The 19,130-nt window shown below is 47.4% G+C and overlaps 1 protein-coding gene across 1 annotated transcript; it reads right to left on the bottom strand.

Moving 5' to 3' along the window:
• Positions 1-9,537: 9,537 nt before the first annotated feature.
• On the bottom strand, positions 9,538-11,930 carry LOC136660283 (arylacetamide deacetylase-like 4). Its single transcript, XM_066637410.1, has 2 exons — positions 11,691-11,930; positions 9,538-10,041 (listed from the first exon to the last, which is right to left on the bottom strand). The coding sequence occupies exons 1-2, from the start codon at positions 11,928-11,930 to the stop codon at positions 9,538-9,540; spliced, it is 744 nt and encodes a 247-aa protein (XP_066493507.1).
• Positions 11,931-19,130: the final 7,200 nt, after the last annotated feature.

The raw sequence follows: 19,130 nt of genomic DNA, 5'->3' as shown, positions 1-19,130 counted from the left end.
CGCTGACAAGAACAGAGTGAAAAAGAAGCGGACCTTTAATGGTTGGTCAGTTCCAGGAGGCAGGACAGCTTTGGCATATTGGAAGACAGCACAGCCCAGAATGATGGCTGGAAGGCTGAACACTGAGACAAGAAGGCACGCAAGGAACTTCGCAAGGGATGCCATTGCTCTGCACCCAGGCACACAACAGAGAGCTGGATCTGGCTAGATGCTAGTCAGGGCATTTATCCTCTTCCTTCTCTATGCCCTGGTTCTAGGTGAGTAAGCACCTGAGGCACCCTCTTGCAACACCTCAAAAGATATACACAAAGACATATGTATTTGTGTGAGAGAGTGTGTGTCTTTCACACACAAATTGTGTGTGTGTGTGTGTGTGGGTGTGTGTGTGTGTGTGTGTGTGTGGGTGTGGGTGTGTGTGTGTGGGTGTGTGTGTGTGTGTAGAGAGAGAGAGAGATAATAAGGATGTAATATTAAGAATTGGCTCCATCTCAACCCATGATGAAAAGACCCACATGAGGATAAAGATTATTTCAAATTGGAAAAGGCATATAGGAAGCATTCCAAGGAGTAGACCTGCAATTACATGGGTTGCGTATAACCTGTAATAATGAGGAAGCCATTTTTATTCTCAAGAAAAATAATAATATGAAAACTCAACCTATGTTATTTATTTTAGGTTTTTGCTGTCAAGATCATTTCTGGTGGGCACCAAGGTGAAGACACAAAACTGTCTTATTTTGAAAGGGTGGTACATGCTAACTGGTTAAGAGGCACTTTTTCAAGTGGGTGCTCCTCTTCTATTTAGCAGGGGGAGAGTAACTGGCCCACCTCACCCCAGCAGTGTCTTTTCTAGCGGCTGTCTGCTGGTGTTGCATCTTTTTAGATTGTGAGCCCTTTGGGGACAGGGAGCCATTAGATATTTGATTTTCTCTGTAAAACGCTTTGTGAACTTTTTGTTGAAAAGCGGTATATAAATACTGTTGTTGTTGTTTTGTGACACTCAGGGTCCAATCCTAACTGCGCCCTACGCCGGCCATAAAGCATGTTTACGTGCTGTAATGTTTACGCCTCCTCTAGGGGAAGCCAGGTTGGCGCTCCAAGAAGCGCCGGCCTGCGGAGGCTGACATAAGCCTCCATGCCGGCTTCCCCCCAGCTCATCCCCAGCTCGGATGAGCCGATGCAAGGACGAAAGTTAGGCATGGGGAGGCAGGGAGGAGGAGGGAGGGAGGCATCCCTGAGTGGGGGGAGGGCAGGCGGTGGGCGGCCCCGGGTGTGGGTGGATCCGGAGGTTATGCTAGATCCCAACCCCCATTCCCAGGGAGAACAGAGCAGTTTCAAGCGTCTCTGCTCTCCTCTGACTTGTGCCACCTCCAGAGGTGATGCAAGTCTGAGGAGACTCATTGTTGCCAGAAGCCCTTACCCAGGAGTAAGGGGAAAAGTTTCCCCTTGACTCTGGCTAAGCTGCTTCTGGCCACAATCCTGCGGTGGATACAGCGCAAGCTTCTTTGTTTGCCTGTTCCAGCACAGGATAGGATTGCGCTCTCATAGTCCAGTCCTATCCTATCCCCTCCACCAGCATCAATGCAACCGTACCAGAAAGTGGTTGCATGATCAGACAGTTTGCAGGAGGTAAGTGTACTTACTTCCTGGTAGGCTGTACGATTGCGAATGGATCTTCCCCTTTTCTCCCAATCAGACGGAGCCATCTGGCTGTGTTCTTGTGATACTTTGCTGCCCAGTGATGATATCTGTGGAATTCCTTGACCCAGAATATGGTAATGGCATCTGGCCTAGATGTCTTTAAAAGGGGGTTGGACAAATTGATGGAGGAAACCTGCCATGATGACAGAGATAGCTTATCTCTGAATGCCAGATGCAAAAGAATGGCCACAGGATGCAGATCTCTTGTTGTCTCTTGTTGCCTTGGGATCTGAAGGCCTTAGGAGTGGAGCTCAACAAGTGGGAAACCCTGGCTTCTGAGTGGCCCACTTGGAGGCAGGCTGTGCAGCATTGCCTTTCCCAGTTTGAAGAGACACTTGGCCAACAGACTGAGGCAAAGAAGGAAGGCCCATAGCCAGGGAGACAGACCAGGGACAGACTGCACTTGCTCCCAGTGTGGAATGGATTGTCACTCCCGAATTGGTCTTTTCAGTCACACTAGATGCTGTTCCAGAACCACCATTCAGACCGCGATACCAGAGTCTTTCAAGACTGAAGGTTGCCAACAGGTAGCCTTGTGTGCTCCCAGAAGCATCTGTTGGGCCACTGTAAGATACTGGAAGCTGGACCAAATGGACTGATCCAGCAGGGCTCTTCTTAGGTTCCTATGTTCTTATCACTGCCAGGGGACAGGTCCAGAAGACTTGTCTCACTATCATCTTATGCTGTGTCTGAGAAGGCCACAGTTCATGACACTTCAATAATCTTCCCTTACTATTATGAAGCTGAAATTGGAGCAGAAAGAACAGCATGTGCTTTGGTTGTTTACCTCACCTCCCACCTTCCTTTCCTCTCTTGCCTGCCTTGCGTCTGATCACATGTCTGGGCAGGGCTCAGTTCTTTTGATATATGTTGCAATGATCCATGCATATTGATGGTTTAATAAGGTGCATAAAATCAACTTCCTTCATTAGTGTGCCTCAGTATATAATCTTTAGTCATCTGAGTTAGTAGCCATTGATAGACCTCTCCCCCCCAGAATTTTTTCTAACCCCCTTTAAATTCCACCAAAGCCTGAGGCCAGTACCACATCCTACCATAGTGAATGGGATGCCAGTATGCCACCCTTCTCTTCTGAGCTCATGGTGAAAAAAACCATGGAAAAAGGGAACCCTCCCCACCCCCTAAAATAGGTAACTAAGGCCTCAATTCTATCATCTCCCTCCCCAGCCGATGCAGCCATGCTACTGGGGTGCATGCAGTAACCGGTGGGGGGGAGGGCAATCCCAGAGCTCTCCTCCAGGTAAAGGAACATTTGTTCCCTTACCCAGAGTAAGCTGGTGCTAGTCTGAGTGGACCCAGGAAGGTGAATCAAGGTCTGGAAGGGAGATAAGATATTGGTGCCAATATCAACCCTTTCCAACCCTTGTTACACCCCCTTTCTGCCCTATTCCACCCTCTCACTGCCTCCCCCCACATTGACTTTCAAGCTGCAGGGGCCATGGAGGATCCACTGGTGTGCCACCACCACTGCTTGTGGTGGCACCTGCCTGCTCCAGAGAGTGTCCCACATCTGTGACAGCCATCAAGAGTCTTATGCCACCAGAGCGCTAATTCTGGCAGCATAAGGCCCACTTTGTTTTGGGCTCCTAAATCTGTAATCCTAACCACACTTTCCTGAGAGTACTTGTTGGCAACATTCAGTCTTGAAAGACTATGGTATCGTGCTCTGAATGGTGGTTCTGGCACAGCATCTAGTGTGGCTGAAAAGGCCAATTCGGGAGTGACAATCCCTTCCACACTGGGAGCAAGTGCAGTCTGTCCCTGGTCTGTCTCCCTGGCTATGGGCCTGCCTTCTTTGCCTCTTTGCCTCAGACTGTTGGCCAAGTGTCTCTTCAAACTGGGAAAGGCAATGCTGCACAGCCTGCCTCCAAGCGGGCCGCTCAGAGGCCAGGGTTTCCCACTTGTTGAGGTCCACTCCTAAGGCCTTCAGATCCCTCTTTCAGATGTGGTCTACCTGTAGGGCACTTTCCTTGCACGAGTTCTCCATAGAGGAGATCCTTTGGGATCCGGCCATCATCCATTCTCACGACATGGCCGAGCCAACGCAGGCGTCTCTGTTTCAGCAGTGCATACATACATACTAGGGATTCTAGCACGTTCCAGGACTGTGTTGTTTGGACTTTGTCCTGCCAGGTGATGCCGAGGATGCATCGGAGGCAGCACATGTGGAAAGCGTTTAGTTTCCTCTCCTGTTGTGAGCAAAGAGTCCATGACTCGCTGCAGTACAGAAGTGTACTCAAGACATTTAGATAACAAGTAAAAGGCATGTTTAATTTCAGGTCAGTTACAGAGAAGAGAGATATTTTCAAATACAGTGGTGCCTTGCATAACGAATGCCCCGTGCAGCAAAAAACTCGCAGAACGAAAGCGGTGTGCGAAGTTTGGTAACTTGCACAACGAATTTTTATGACTTATGCTTCGCATAATGAATTTTTGTTTTGTTTTGGTTTGGTTAGTCTTAAGGGGGGGGGATCTTCATGTCCCTTTATGATCCCGTTCAACCTAGTAAGGGGCGGATCTTCATGTCACTTTATGATCCCATCCACACTAGTAAGGGGCGGATCTTCATGTCACTTTATGATCCCGTTCACCCTAGTAAGGGGTGGATCTTCATGTCCCTTTATGATCCCGTTCACCCTAGTAAGGGGAGGATCTTCATGTCACTTTATGATCCCGTTCACCCTAGTAAGGGGAGGATCTGTCACTTTATGATCCCATCCACACTAGTAAGGGGCGGATCTTCATGTCACTTTATGATCCCGTTCACCCTAGTAAGGGGAGGATCTTCATGTCACTTTATGATCCCGTCCACCCTAGTAAGAGGAGGATCTTCATGTCAGTTTATGTAAGTAAATCCCATTGTGCTTGCTCCCAGGAAAGTGTGCACAGGATTACAGCCTTCAAACTCCCCACTCAGCATCCCCCCATAGCTTCATGTCACTTTATGATCCCATCCACACTAGTAAGGGGCGGATCTTCATGTCACTTTATGATCCCGTTCACCCTAGTAAGGGGTGGATCTTCATGTCCCTTTATGATCCCGTTCACCCTAGTAAGGGGAGGATCTTCATGTCCCTTTATGATCCCGTTCACCCTAGTAAGGGGCGGATCTTCATGTCACTTTATGATCCCGTTCACCCTAGTAAGGGGTGGATCTTCATGTCCCTTTATGATCCCGTTCACCCTAGTAAGGGGCGGATCTTCATGTCACTTTATGATCCCGTTCACCCTAGTAAGGGGTGGATCTTCATGTCCCTTTATGATCCCGTTCACCCTAGTAAGGGGAGGATCTTCATGTCACTTTATGATCCCGTTCACCCTAGTAAGGGGAGGATCTTCATGTCACTTTATGATCCCGTTCACCCTAGTAAGGGGAGGATCTTCATGTCACTTTATGATCCCGTTCACCCTAGTAAGGGGAGGATCTTCATGTCACTTTATGATCCCGTCCACCCTAGTAAGAGGAGGATCTTCATGTCAGTTTATGTAAGTAAATCCCATTGTGCTTGCTCCCAGGAAAGTGTGCACAGGATTACAGCCTTCAAACTCCCCACTCAGCATCCCCCCATCGCTCATTCACCCTCTCACTGCCCCATTTCCTTCATGTTTCCCCCCATGATCACGGCAAAAGCAACCAATTGAGTGCAGCTGCTCTGTCCTCCCCAGCTTAGAGCACAATCCTGTGCATGTCTCCTCAGAAGTAAGTCCCATTGTGCTTACTCCCAGGAAAGTGTGCACAGGATTACAGCCTTCAAGCTCCCCACTCAGTATCCCCCCCATTTTTGAAATCCTCTTTACAGTATGTATGCCTTTAAAGAGCACTTAATAAACACTTTGTAAACCAAATTTGACTTTGTTCTGACTTTTCTTGCCCATAGGAAAGCATTAATTAAATTTCAATGCATTCCTATGGGAAAACGAGCTTCGCAAAATGAAAAACTCGCATAATGAAAGGACTCGCGGAATGGATTAATTTCGTTATGCGAGGCACCACTGTAGCTGTATTTGGATCAGCAGGAATTAGTTGGAAAGGTGGCTGAATCTTTTGGGCAAGGGAGGGAGAAAGACAGACAGAGAGAGAGGTCTGCTATGAAAATCAAAAAGCGGGGAAATCACCTACCCTAGTCTGCGGGATATGGTTTGACTCAGGACGCAAGCTCTGCAGACCTGGATCTTGGTATGTTCCATCAGCTTCTTGTTGGACCAGACTCTCTTTGTGAGTCTGGAAAATGTGGTAGCTGCTTTACCGATGCACTATAGAATCAATTCAAGATCTCTTCAAATCCAGGCAGTGGTGCCATGAGACTGGACTTTCATCTGGCCCTCATGAGTCAAGTGTTGCCTCTTCCAATGGCCTCACTATTCACAAAATGAAGCCCATATCCTCTTGTACATTGTCTTACCCAGTAAGTTGTTTTATGAAGGTAGTTTCATGTCCACTGGCCACAAGAGTCACCCATCTTGTAGTTCTACCTATTAATTCTTATAACGCTAATTGCCATAAACCTTATTAACAGCACATTGATGGGCACTTGGGCAACTGCTGTGACTGCTGCCACTTCATGACCAATCCAACTGCTATATGCATCCTGGGAGTGGACGCAATCAAAGTCTTATCACCTAATGGCAGTGGGACATTAGATCAAATGGACTAGATCTAGATGAACTTGAACAGGAGTGCCAAACACAAGGCCCGGGGGCTGGATGCAGCCCCCAGAAGTTCTTTATCCAGCCCTTGGGCTCTCCCATCACCACCATCGGCTGCTCTCAGTTGCTGAGCCGTCACTGCTGAAAGGGTGGCCTGTGTGATCATTGGGCTTTCCCATATCTTGGAAATATGAACAGATGTACATATTTTCTAATGTAGCTAATGAGTTGCTAAGTGAGAAAAAGTGCAAATTTCTGCTCATGACATGCTTAATGACATCACTTCCTGCTTAATTGCGTCACTTCTGGCCATCAGCAGGCATCATAAATGCTATTCAGTCCACTATATGAAAAGAGTTTGACACCTCTGAACTCGAATTAGATCACATGAGTACCAACTTCAAGACAAAGAAATTCTGACGGTAAAGGCTGTTCAGCAGTGGAACAGACTGCCAAGGGAGGTGTTGGGTTCTCCCTCATGGAAGATAAGCAGAAATTCAACAGGCACCTGCTGGAGGCGCTCTAGGAGGATTTCCTGCTATGGGCAGGGGTTGAACTAGATGACCTTCTGGGTCCCTTCCAACTCTATGATGCAATGACTCAAAGATCTTTATCTAAACTTGCCAGCCAAGAAGGGAGGAACCAATCCTAACACAAGCTATTTAATAATTAAACTAATATCTTATTAAAGTTAATCAACACAAGCTATTTATTCAGCCTCTGGTCAGTTGACTTTGAGTGAAGTCAGATTTTTTTTTTTAATGAGTAACTTTTGTTTATTTGTTTTAGATATGTATATCAACCATTGTTCCCAAAGGTGGAACAGCCAATGCTCCCAGGTACTCAGTCCCTAAGTGGCCCATGGGGTTCATACTAAGGGTATGAACCCCATGAGCCACCCTTGGTATGAACCTGATGAGCCACTTAGGGACTGAGTACCTGGGAGCATTGGCTGTTCCATTAGGTGTGCCAGTTCCAGACTATGTAAGACTTGCAAGATTAAAATCATCACCTGGCATGTCCAGGGATCTTGTAGGCTTTGGTACTCCCACAAACTTCCACCATAAGAATAAAAGGAGATTAGGAAGCGCCCGCTCAGTTACAAACAATGAGTTTATTGAGAACAATTAATTTAATTACTTAATGACTTAAACAATTAATTTAATGCTATCAAATATTTCTTTTTTAAAAATGTGTTCGATAATCAATGAAAGAAGCAAAAAGGTAATTGTTAAGAAGGCTGATGAAACTTCTCCCCAGAAAAAATAAACTGAGCTGAAGTTAGAGCAGTGGTCCCCAAACTTTTTAGCACTGGGACTCACTTTTCGAATGATAGTCTGTCGGGACCCATCTAGCTTTATGTTTTTTGTTTTTTTTTTAAAGTTTCACTTTATCAACTGCTCAAGCTGCTGCTTTTATGGAGGAAGGGTTGTTGATGTGTTTGTTGAGCTCCATATTCATCATTTCATGGGACCATTCTGGTAGCCTTGCATTCCCCTTTGCCTGGCCTTTGATAAGTCATGCCATCCCTGCAGCTCCTCAGACTCGTGCAAGCTATTTAGGTCTTAGGAAACCCATTGGTGCCCAGACACCTTATAGGAGGTAAGTAAAAAAAAATATGGACAGCTTGCTTATTAAAAATCTTTAAAAAAAAAACAAAAAAACTTATATCTCCCAAGCCATCTGTTGGAGCCTCTGCATTGCATTGAAAGGTGGGCGATAGGATTGGGGCATGAGGTAGAAGAAGGGAGTTTCTAAAAATCCCATAATCAAGCCGATAATAGTAACCAATGAATGAAGTAACACACAGGGCCAAACTTTCCCTGTCCAACTTTCCAGCTTTGCAGCAGCCACAATATGGTCCCCACCCTACAATGCAGTGCAGACCCCATTGTCACGACTGTATCGGTGCTGGAAAGTTGGATAGGATTGGGCCCTTTGGTTATTTATACCGTTTGCTTTGGTTATTTATACTGTTCTTGGAGCACAGATTATTCATGGTCCGATGGTGTGGAGCTGCATTCATGCATCGGTCAATACAGGTGTGCGTCACTTAATGATGGGGATATGTTCTCCTATCCCCATTGTTATGCAATTGAGTCATTAAGTGAACATTTGGCACAATCTAGCGCTTTTGTTGTATAAACAGACACTCCTTGCCAGTGTGTCTAGCTGGCTGCACTGGCTACTGGAGACAGATTGCCTCTTCATTACATTAAGTGTCTGTTGTATAAAGACACACTCTGCTGCAGGCTATGGGAGACCTGCCTGCATCTTTAAGAGCCTCTTTGTTGAGCTTTGACCACTGTCGTATATGTGGTCTGTTGTTAAGTGAACTGTTGTTAAGTGACATGTGCCTGTATTTCCTTTTCTGCTGTAGACATCAAGCCACCTTTGGATAGTTCAATGAGTTGCAACACACAGGAACAGCAAACCTAACGTGTGCTGGCAGACCAGGAGGCCTGCGCTGTATCCAGAACAAGGTTGGGGCTGACTGTGGCTCAGCTTGAGACATGGGGAAACTTTTCCCCTTACCCCAGTTAAAGCAGAAACAACTCCAATGGGTCTACTCGGATCTGCGCCACCTGACGAGCTGGCACAGATTCAAGCGACCCAGAGTTGCACTACACTGCCCAGAAATGGGACTAGGATCTAGCATAACTGCTGGGTCCTAGCACCATCTCCCGCCCTCTACGTGCCCCAGAATGCCTCCCTCCTGCCTCTTTCCCACTTTCCCCATGCCTCCCTCAGACCCCTGTGCCGGCTGAGATTGGTCGCTGCAAACGCACCTGCTGCTGCCACTATGGAGGCTGGATCTGGCCTCTGTGGGCTAGTGCACCTCCATGAACTGCTGCAGCTTATTCCCACAGAGGTACAAATGTGCTTTATGGCATGCTTGCAACCCTCCCGGGCTGGCACAAGAGACTTGTGCTGGCCCAGATTGCAGTTAGGATTGTGCCATAGATGTTTTTGAAGTGGGATACTGAGAGTATGCTTATCATTTATTTGCAGCACTTGTGTTTGCTTTTTGCATAGCATTGATTTTCATGCCCCCCTTATTGTAAACAATCCCTAAACACACTGTGTATTGCAATCCAACCCTTCAATTCTCTCTTTTCATTCCTTCTGTCGAAGGTCAGTTCCCCCTTAATGCACCCTGACCAATTCTTAAAGACCCTCTAAAAAATGTATGACTTGTTTCACAGCATCCCCTGTGCACTGAAATTCAATGAGTGGATAATCAACTAGGTAGAAGTTCCCATGGAAGCTATCTTGAAGATTATGCCATGTCACTGGCACACCGTTGTCCTCTAAGCGTTTCTTGTACAAAAGTCCGTCATCCCTGAAAACAGTATATTTGCAGGTCATAATGAAAGTCTCAGGCAGTTGCCGGATAACCTCATCATCAGCTAGAAGTGGGGAAAATTTGGTCTCAAGTGCTGGCTTGCACACTTCATACAGTTGTTCTGAAAACAGAGCAAGCACCAGGGGCCCAGAGCACTTGAGCTTGAACTCGGCTGGAATGAGGTTGGCACTAATCCATTTGTTGTAATTCACCCTCATGGCCTCAGGAACATGGGCATTCTTCATCATTGCATCCACACCTCTAACCTTCTTAGTCCTGAAACCCAACCAGATAACCACTTTTTTTGATATGATAGGGCAGGGGTGCTCACACTTTTTTGGCTCGAGAGCTACTTTGAAACCCAGCAAGGCCCGGAGATCTACCAGAGTTTTTTTTACAATGTTTGCGCCATCATAACATAACATTTATGTGTACAATGTATGTTGGTGTACCTTGCATAACCGCATGAGCCAATATTGCACAACACAACATAATTAACTATAAACATTTTTTGTAATTACTTGAGTTTACTTTGATGACTTGCACTGAAGTGAATCAGCCAAGGGTGCATAGTCCGGACTGTAGCTGCTGACAGCTTATGAACTACTCTTGTTGAAAAGTAGTATATAAGGCAGTTTACATAGTGAAATAAATCAATAAAGATAAAAAAAATTGGGCATTGGCAGTTTTCCTGATTCAGGGCTTAGCAATACACAGTGCCTCCAGTGAATTCTTTTGCTTCATAGTAGTATATTTGCTGGCATTTCAACATAATAGCATTTGCCATAACAGAATTAGATGTGTTGGGGTCGACCTTATGCATGTCTACTCAGAAGTAAGTCCCATTAGAGTCAGTGGGGCTTACTCCAGTGTAAATGTGGATAGAATTGCAACCTCAGAACCCAACCCTATGATGAGGTTACTCAGCAGTAAATCCCATTATAGTCAGTGGGGCTTACTCCTGTGTAAATGTGGACAGAATTGCAACCTCAGAGCCCAACCCTATGGTGTCTACTCAGTAGTAAGTCCCATGCTAGTCAATGGGGACTACTTTCCGGTAAGTGTGGATAGGAGCTTTAGAGCCCAATCTTTTGCATGTCCCCTCAGAAGCAAGCTCCATGCTAGTCAATGGGGCTTACTCCCAGGTAAGTGTGGAGAGGATTGCAGCTTGTGTGCCCAATCCTAAGCCTGTCTCCTCAGAAGTAAGTCCCATGCTAGTCAATAGGGCTTACTCCCGGGTAAGTGAGGAGAGGACCGCAGCCTTGGGCGCCTGCATCTCTCAATTGCTGCTGAACTTCCCCAAGCCAGAGACTGCCACCACCCTGCATCAGCGGCACTTCTGAGTGGCCCCAAGCAACTCCTCCAGATAGTCCTGGGCTGCTCCCGAGCCCTTCTGGAGACTCTCCTCAGGTTCTCCAAGGCACAACCGAAGTTCTGCTCTGAGCCTTCCCTTGGCAACTCCCTCCTAATGGAGCACCGTAGCCTTCCTCCTGCCCCCACCGCCGGGAGCCCCAGCACCTCCACCACAACTGCTGTCCCCATCACCTCCAGCCCCGCTCTCCGCTCGCTGTCCCCTCACAGCCCCCATACCTCACTTGAGAGGGGAGGGTCTGCGCCCAGTCACCTCACTGTGGGGAGGGCCCCCTGACCCAGCCGCTGGGAGGGAGGCTCAATGGCTCCGCAATGGTGGCCCCATCAGTGGAATCTCCACCTGAGGAGGGACCGAGCCCCCCTCCCCTCCCCGAGCCACTTCCGGTCCCTCTGCTAGGAGACAGGCATGGGGAGAAGAGTGTTGAGCAGCTCGAGTGATAGAAGAAAGCGCCCAGGCACTATAGAGGCGAAATGAGTTGATCATGGAGCCCTTAGTCTAGTCTATAGAGTCTATAGACTAGAGTCTAGACTAGACTAAGGGCTCCGCGATCGACTCATTTTGCCTTGCGATTGACCAGTTGATCGCGATCGACGTGTTGAGCACCCCTGCGATAGGGCTTGAATGGTATAGCTGATAGGAAGGCAAATTGAAATCCAGTGCCTGGAGGAATGAATCGATCAGGATCTGTGCTCGAAGCCTTGGGAGATCCACTTGGGACACCAGTTCGTGGGCAACAGCTGCAGCATATGTGCCACCAGTACTGTCCCCACCTATAACAATGCGATTGGGGTCAACTCCGTTCAATTCATCGTCCTCCCCACGCTCGTAATCTCCCTGTTCCATCCCACCCCATTCCATTTCCTCCCTGCCTCCCTTTCACTCCCTCCCACCCCCACCACCTTTGTCAGTGGGCCACCACAGAGCTGCTGCCATGAGCTGCCAAACATAGGATCGCCTGACCTTCCTGCTGGTGTTCGAGAAGCAGCCAGCTGTACTTGCTTTCAGAAGGCCATTTGCAATTGCCAGAAAAGGAGAGGGGGTAGGATTGGGCCATCAAAGTGTTATCCCATCAGGGCTGGTTCAAGATTTCCTGATGCCTGAAATTGCATGCCAAACACTACCCCTGCTTACTCGATAATGCAGTGGCCTCTGCTTTTCCCACTCTCCAATACTCTAATTCAGCACTCCCCTCCATGTTTCCTCTCGGTCACCCTCTTCCTTTTCCCAAACCAAGGAGTGGAATGAGAAGGAGAAGCAGTGGAGGAAAGTAGGAGGACAGAGGTAGGCAGCCCTCACCAATCTGCTGCCTGGGGTGACCGCTGAATCACATGCTTATGTAGATGGAAATAAGGGCTGGAGGGGTGATGGTGACACAAGGACTTTTGATGTATGGCCATGTGGAAGCAACCAACCTCATAGAGACTAAACACTGCTAGTTAACCAGTAGCAAGTTTTTATTTTGTTCAAAAGCATGAGAACCCATGTCAAATGAGAGGGCAGATTAGATTACATTAGATCAGTGGTTCCCAAACTGGTGGGTCATGACCCACTGGGGAACCAGAAAAGCACCACTGGAAGTGATCGCCACGATTGCACTGCTGTGTGACAGGGAAGAGGTTTTGTAACTTATCTGGGGGTCGCTACGGCTCTCCGGAGGATCTGGGTAGCCAGCAACCCCCTCTGCGGCCCTCTCCAAGGCTTGAAGATTTAAAAAGATTTTTAAAAACCCACTTCCAGTTTTCATCTTGAAACAGGAAGTCATTTTTTTTTCTTTTTACAATATTTCCACGCCTCAGGGAAGGCTGCAGAGGGGGTTGCAGGCTCCCCAGACCCTAGAGAGAGCCATAGCAACCCCCAGGTAAATTTTTAAAAACCCTTTCCTGCCCCGCAGCAGCACGATTGTGGTGATCGCGTTGCTTCCCACCCCCATGCAAAGACTTACAGGAACCACTGCATTACATTTCAGAGACGAAGCATAGAAGAACATAGTGAACTTCATCTACGTGGCATTCTCTGGGAGAGCCTCTCCTAGGATCCTTCCAAAGACTGAGAAAGCAGCAAAATGTCACAAAAAATCATTATCCATTAATTATATTAATTACTGTAATTTCAGCAACCATTTTACAAGCTGCAGAGGGAACTTCAAGTACTGGGATCATGGTCGTGCTTCTCCTTGGCATCCATACAGCCTAAACACTACCAGTTCCTACTGAGATCCTGTAAGGAACAAGGGGAAACACTTCATGCCAGGATGTCATGGACCAGCCCTTGTGGCATTTGACAGGCCAAGCCCCAGCAGGTCAGCTTACAAAGACAGAGGAAAAGGGGTAGAATACTTTTGGATGCCAAGAAAGGTAGGTTATATAATCCCTAGATAAAGTATGTAAGGTCAGAACAAAATAAGCTTCTTCATTACTTTGCCAGGCATTCTGTAGAATGCCTGATGGTCCAATCCAACATTATAGCACTGATGCAGCCATGCCAACAGGGTGTGTGCTGCATTCTGCTCTGGGTGGGGGGGGGGGCAGTCAGTGAGACCGCCTCAAATATATCTCATTAAGTTCCAGGAAAATGTTCCAGGATACCAAATTAGTGGATACTGAATGATCAAGCCTATGGGGAAAATGGGGCCAGGTTCCAGGAGACACTCTTCACCATACATCCTATCAACTTTATGTACCTGAATCTTAACTTGGTCTATGGGGGCTGAGGGTTCATCAGCATCTCCAATATCTGATGCTACCTCCTTTCTGCTGGTATCCCTCGATGCATTGAAGGTTGTGGTGGTGGTGATTTCTCCATGCTGGCTATCCCTCATTGAAGGTTGCCGGCCTAACAGCAAGGCCTCAGAGTTCAGCAGTGGGGAGGGGGTTGCTTCACCCGTCCTTCCTCCTCCTCCACCTGTCTCTTGATTCCTTTCCTGGGCTTGTCCTAGCCCCAGAGCAGCCTCCAGGTAGCTATCTAGAGACCTCTCATCATCAAGCTTCTCATCATCACTAGGGCTGTATTTGTGGATAACAAGAACAGTTGCAGGTAACTGCAGGTAGGTGAAAATTCTGCCCCTTGTAGATAAGCGAATTTGCATATAAAGGGGACTCTGTGTGTGTGTGTGTGTGTGTGTGTGTGTGTGTGTGTGTGTGTGTGTGTGTGTGTGTGTGTGTGTGTGTGTGTGTGTGTGAGAGAGAGAGAGAGAGAGAGAGAGAGAGAGAGAGAGAGAGAGAGAGAGAGAGAGAGAGAGAGAGAGATGTTTCTGATGAGTAAGATAGGATTACAGCCGAAGTCTTACTGAACACAATGGGCTTATTTCTGAGTAAAATAAATAACACTGTTTTCAAACATAGGAAGGTAGTTTAAAGTCGTATGCCTGGAGGAAGGGGTAGGTCAAGCCCTGTCCATAAAGCCTTGGGAGATCACTCTAGTGACCAATTCTCAGTAAATGACCACAGAATATGTGTCTCCACTAATTTTTAGTGCTTTTTTACTATTTAAGCATAAATATGTATCTATCATAAATGCAACATGAGTGTAAAGCCTCAGAAAGAGGCTTAGAGAGGCTGTGAAGGGCAAGGAAGCTTCCTTCCGTAAATGGAAGTCTTGCCCTAATGAAAAGAATAAAAAGGAACATAAACTGTGGCAAAAGAAATGTAAGAAGGTGATAGGGGAGGCCAAGCGAGACTATGAGGAACGCATGGCCAGCAACATTAAGGGGAATAATAAAAGCTTCTTCAAATATGTTAGAAGCAGGAAACCCGCCAGAGAAGCGGTTGGCCCTCTGGATGGTGAGGGAGGGAAAGGGGAGATAAAAGGAGACTTAGAAATGGCAGAGAAATTAAATGAGTTCTTTGCATCTGTCTTCACGGCAGAAGACCTCGGGCAGATACCACTGCCCGAACGGCCCCTCCTAACCGAGGAGTTAAGTCAGATAGAGGTTAAAAGAGAAGATGTTTCAGACCTCATTGATAAATTAAAGATCAATAAGTCACCGGGCCCTGATGGCATCCACCCAAGGGTTATTAAGGAATTGAAGAATGAAGTTGCAGATCTCTTGACTAAGGTATGCAACTTGTCCCTCAAAACGGCCACAGTACCAGAAGATTGGAGGATAGCAAATGTCACGCCCATTTTTAAAAAGGGAAAGAGGGGGGACCCGGGAAACTATAGGCCGGTCAGCCTAACATCCATACCGGGTAAGATGGTGGAATGCCTCATCAAAGATAGGATCTCAAAACACATAGACGAACAGGCCTTGCTGAGGGAGAGTCAGCATGGCTTCTGTAAGGGTAAGTCTTGCCTCACAAACCTTATAGAATTCTTTGAAAAGGTCAACAGGCATGTGGATGCGGGAGAACCCGTGGACATTATATATCTGGACTTTCAGAAGGCGTTTGACACGGTCCCTCACCAAAGGCTACTGAAAAAACTCCACAGTCAGGGAATTAGAGGACAGGTCCTCTCGTGGATTGAGAACTGGTTGGAGGCCAGGAAGCAGAGAGTGGGTGTCAATGGGCAATTTTCACAGTGGAGAGAGGTGAAAAGCAGTGTGCCCCAAGGATCTGTCCTGGGACCGGTGCTTTTCAACCTCTTCATAAATGACCTGTAGACAGGGTTGAGCAGTGAAGTGGCTAAGTTTGCAGACGACACCAAACTTTTCCGAGTGGTAAAGACCAGAAGTGATTGTGAGGAACTCCAGAAGGATCTCTCCAGACTGGCAGAATGGGCAGCAAAATGGCAGATGCACTTCAATGTCAGTAAGTGTAAAGTCATGCACATTGGGGCAAAAAATCAAAACTTTAGATACAGGCTGATGGGTTCTGAGCTGTCTGTGACAGATCAGGAGAGAGATCTTGGGGTGGTGGTGGACATCGTTGGCAAAGAGGAAGTCACGCAGACATTTCAGCTGGACTTTGGATTTTGCTCTCAGTCTGGAGAGGTTGAAGAGCTTTCCGTCTGATCTGGTCCGGAGATAGATGCCTTCTGTTGCAGTTCCAAAGGCCTGCTTCAGCAGGACAGCGAAGAAAATCCCAAACAAGGTTGGTGCAAGAACACAGCCCTGCTTCACTCCGCTTCGGATGTCAAAAGGGTCTGATGTGGAGCCATCGAAGACAACAGTGCCCTTCATGTCCTTGTGGAAAGATCTGATGATGCTGAGGAGCCTGGGTGGACATCCAATCTTGGGGAGAATCTTGAAGAGGCCGTCTCTGCTGACCAGGTCAAAAGCCTTTGTGAGATCTATGAAGGCTATAAAGAGTGGCTGTCATTGTTCCCTGCATTTCTCCTGCAGTTGTCTAAGGGAGAATACCATATCAGTGGTGGACCTGTTGGCTCGGAATCCACACTGCGATTCTGGATAGACGCTCTCTGCAAGTACCTGGAGCCTCTTTAGTACAACTCGGGCAAACAGCTTTCCTACAACGCTAAGGAGAGAGATGCCGCGGTAGTTGTTGCAGTCACCCCTGTCACCTTTGTTCTTGTACAGCGTGATGATGTTTGCATCCCTCATGTCTTGAGGTACTCCACCTTCTCTCCAGCAGAGACAGAGGATTTCATGCAGCTCAGTGATGATGATCTCTTTGCAGCATTTTAGGACTTCAGCAGGGATGCTGTCTTTTCCAGGTGCCTTGCCAAAGTCCAGCTGAAATGTCCAAAGTCCAGCTGACTTTGGTGCCTGGTAGATCTACCGGGTAACATAACAAAAAAATCCAAAGTCCAGCTGAAATGTCTGCGTGACTTCCTCTTTGCCGACGATGCAGCTGTCACTACCCACTCTGCCAAAGATCTCCAGCAGCTCATGGATCGTTTTAGTAAGGCCTGCCAAGATTTTGGACTGACAATCAGCCTGAAGAAAACACAGGTCATGGTTCAGGATGTGGACTTACCTCCCTGCATTACAATCTCTGCGCATGAACTGGAGGTTGTCCATGACTTTGTGTACCTTGGCTCAACGATCTCCGACACTCATTCTCTCGATACCGAGCTAAACAAGCGCATCAGTAAAGCAGCTACCACGTTTTCCAGACTCACAAAGAGAGTCTGGTCCAACAAGAAGCTGACGGAACATACCAAGATCCAGGTCTACAGAGCTTGCGTCCTGAGTACACTTCTGTACTGCAGCGAGTCATGGACTCTTCGCTCACAACAGGAGAGGAAACTGAGCGCTTTCCACATGCGCTGCCTCCGACGCATCCTCGGCATCACCTGGCAGGACAAAGTTCCAAACAACACAGTCCTGGAACGTGCTGGAATCCCTAGCATGTATTCACTGCTGAAACAGAGACGCCTGCGTTGGCTTGGTCATGTCGTGAGAATGGATGATGGCCGGATCCCAAAGGATCTCCTCTATGGAGAACTCGTGCAAGGAAAGCGCCCTACAGGTAGACCACAGCTGCGATACAAGGACATCTGCAAGAGGGATCTGAAGGCCTTAAGGATGGACCTCAACAAGTGGGAAACCCTGGCCTCTGAGCAGCCCGCTTGGAGGCAGGCTGTGCAGCATGGCCTTTCCCAGTTTGAAGAGACACTTTGCCAACAGTCTGAGGCTAAGAGGCAAAGAAGGAAGGCCCATGGCCAGGGAGACAGACCAGGGACAGACTGCACTTGCTCCCGGTGTGGAAGGGATTGTCACTCCCGGATTGGCCTTTTCAGCCACACTAGACGCTGTGCCAGAACCACCTTTCAGAGCGCGATACCATAGTCTTTCGAGACTGAAGGTTGCCAATACAATGGTGGACAGGTCAATGAAAGTGTTGACCCAATGTGCGGCGGCAGTGAAGAAGGCCAATTCTATGCTTGGGATCATTAGGAAGGGTATTGAGAACAAAACGGTTAGTATTATAATGCCGTTGTACAAATCGATGGTAAGGCCACACCTGGAGTATTGTGTCCAGTTCTGGTCGCCGCATCTCAAAAAAGACATAGTGGAAATGGAAAAGGTGCAAAAGAGAGCGACTAAGATGATTACAGGGCTGGGGCACCTTCCTTATGAGGAAAGGCTACGGAGTTTGGGCCTCTTCAGCCTAGAAAAGAGACGCTTGAGGGGGGACATGATTGAGACATACAAAATTATGCAGGGGATGGACAGAGTGGATAGGGAGATGCTCTTTACACTCTCACATAATACCAGAACCAGGGGACATCCACTAAAATTGAGTGTTGGGCGGGTTATGACAGACAAAAGAAAATATTTCTTTACTCAGCGCGTGGTCGGTCTGTGGAACTCCTTGCCACAGGATGTGGTGCTGGCGTCTAGCCTAGATGCCTTTAAAAGGGGATTGGACGAGTTTCTGGAGGAAAAATCCATTATGGGGTACAAGCCATGATGTGTATGCGCAACCTCCTGATTTTAGGAATGGGTTAAGTCAGAATGCCAGATGTAGGGGAGGGCACCAGGATGAGGTCTCTTGTTATCTGGTGTGCTCCCTGGGGCATTTGGTGGGCCGCTGTGAGATACAGGAAGCTGGACTAGATGGGCCTATGGCCTGATCCAGTGGGGCTGTTCTTATGTTCTTATGTTCTTATGAAAAGGAGCCTATTTGCCTATTAAATATAGAGCTATTCTGTGTCAACGCCATATCGAATCCTCAGCTCCAGAACCATGTACTCTTTTCTAACACAAGGAAAACAAAGCCACTTACCCAACACACACAACCACAGAATCACTTCTTCTTGCAATGCTGCAGCAAACCCGTTCATTTGCTTCTGAAAAATAAGTTTTTCCAAGGGAGATTATTGGACAAGTTCTGGGACAACTGATAAAGAGATAAAACCCTCAGGAGATGTTTCTTTCCTGCAGATGTCATTAGGTCAAGGAAGCATTGGGAGCAGATATTATTCCATTATTTTGTTGCATTCTAATCAGTACAAGGAATAAAAGTGGATTAATGAAAGAAATGAAAACTAGAAGGAAAGGTGGGCAACATACCCCCTTTGTCTCCTCAGACTTGCGCCAGCTAAAGAGCTGGTGCAAGTCTGAGGAGACCCGTTAGTGATCAAGAACTGGTTGGCAACCTTCAGTCTCGAAAGACTATGGTATAAGCCTACAGCACC

This window comes from Tiliqua scincoides, chromosome 9 (genome assembly GCF_035046505.1).
Source record: "Tiliqua scincoides isolate rTilSci1 chromosome 9, rTilSci1.hap2, whole genome shotgun sequence".
NCBI lineage: Eukaryota > Metazoa > Chordata > Lepidosauria > Squamata > Scincidae > Tiliqua > Tiliqua scincoides.
The sequence above is the reverse complement of the archived record's forward strand: the minus strand, read 5'-3'. Positions and strand labels throughout refer to the sequence as shown.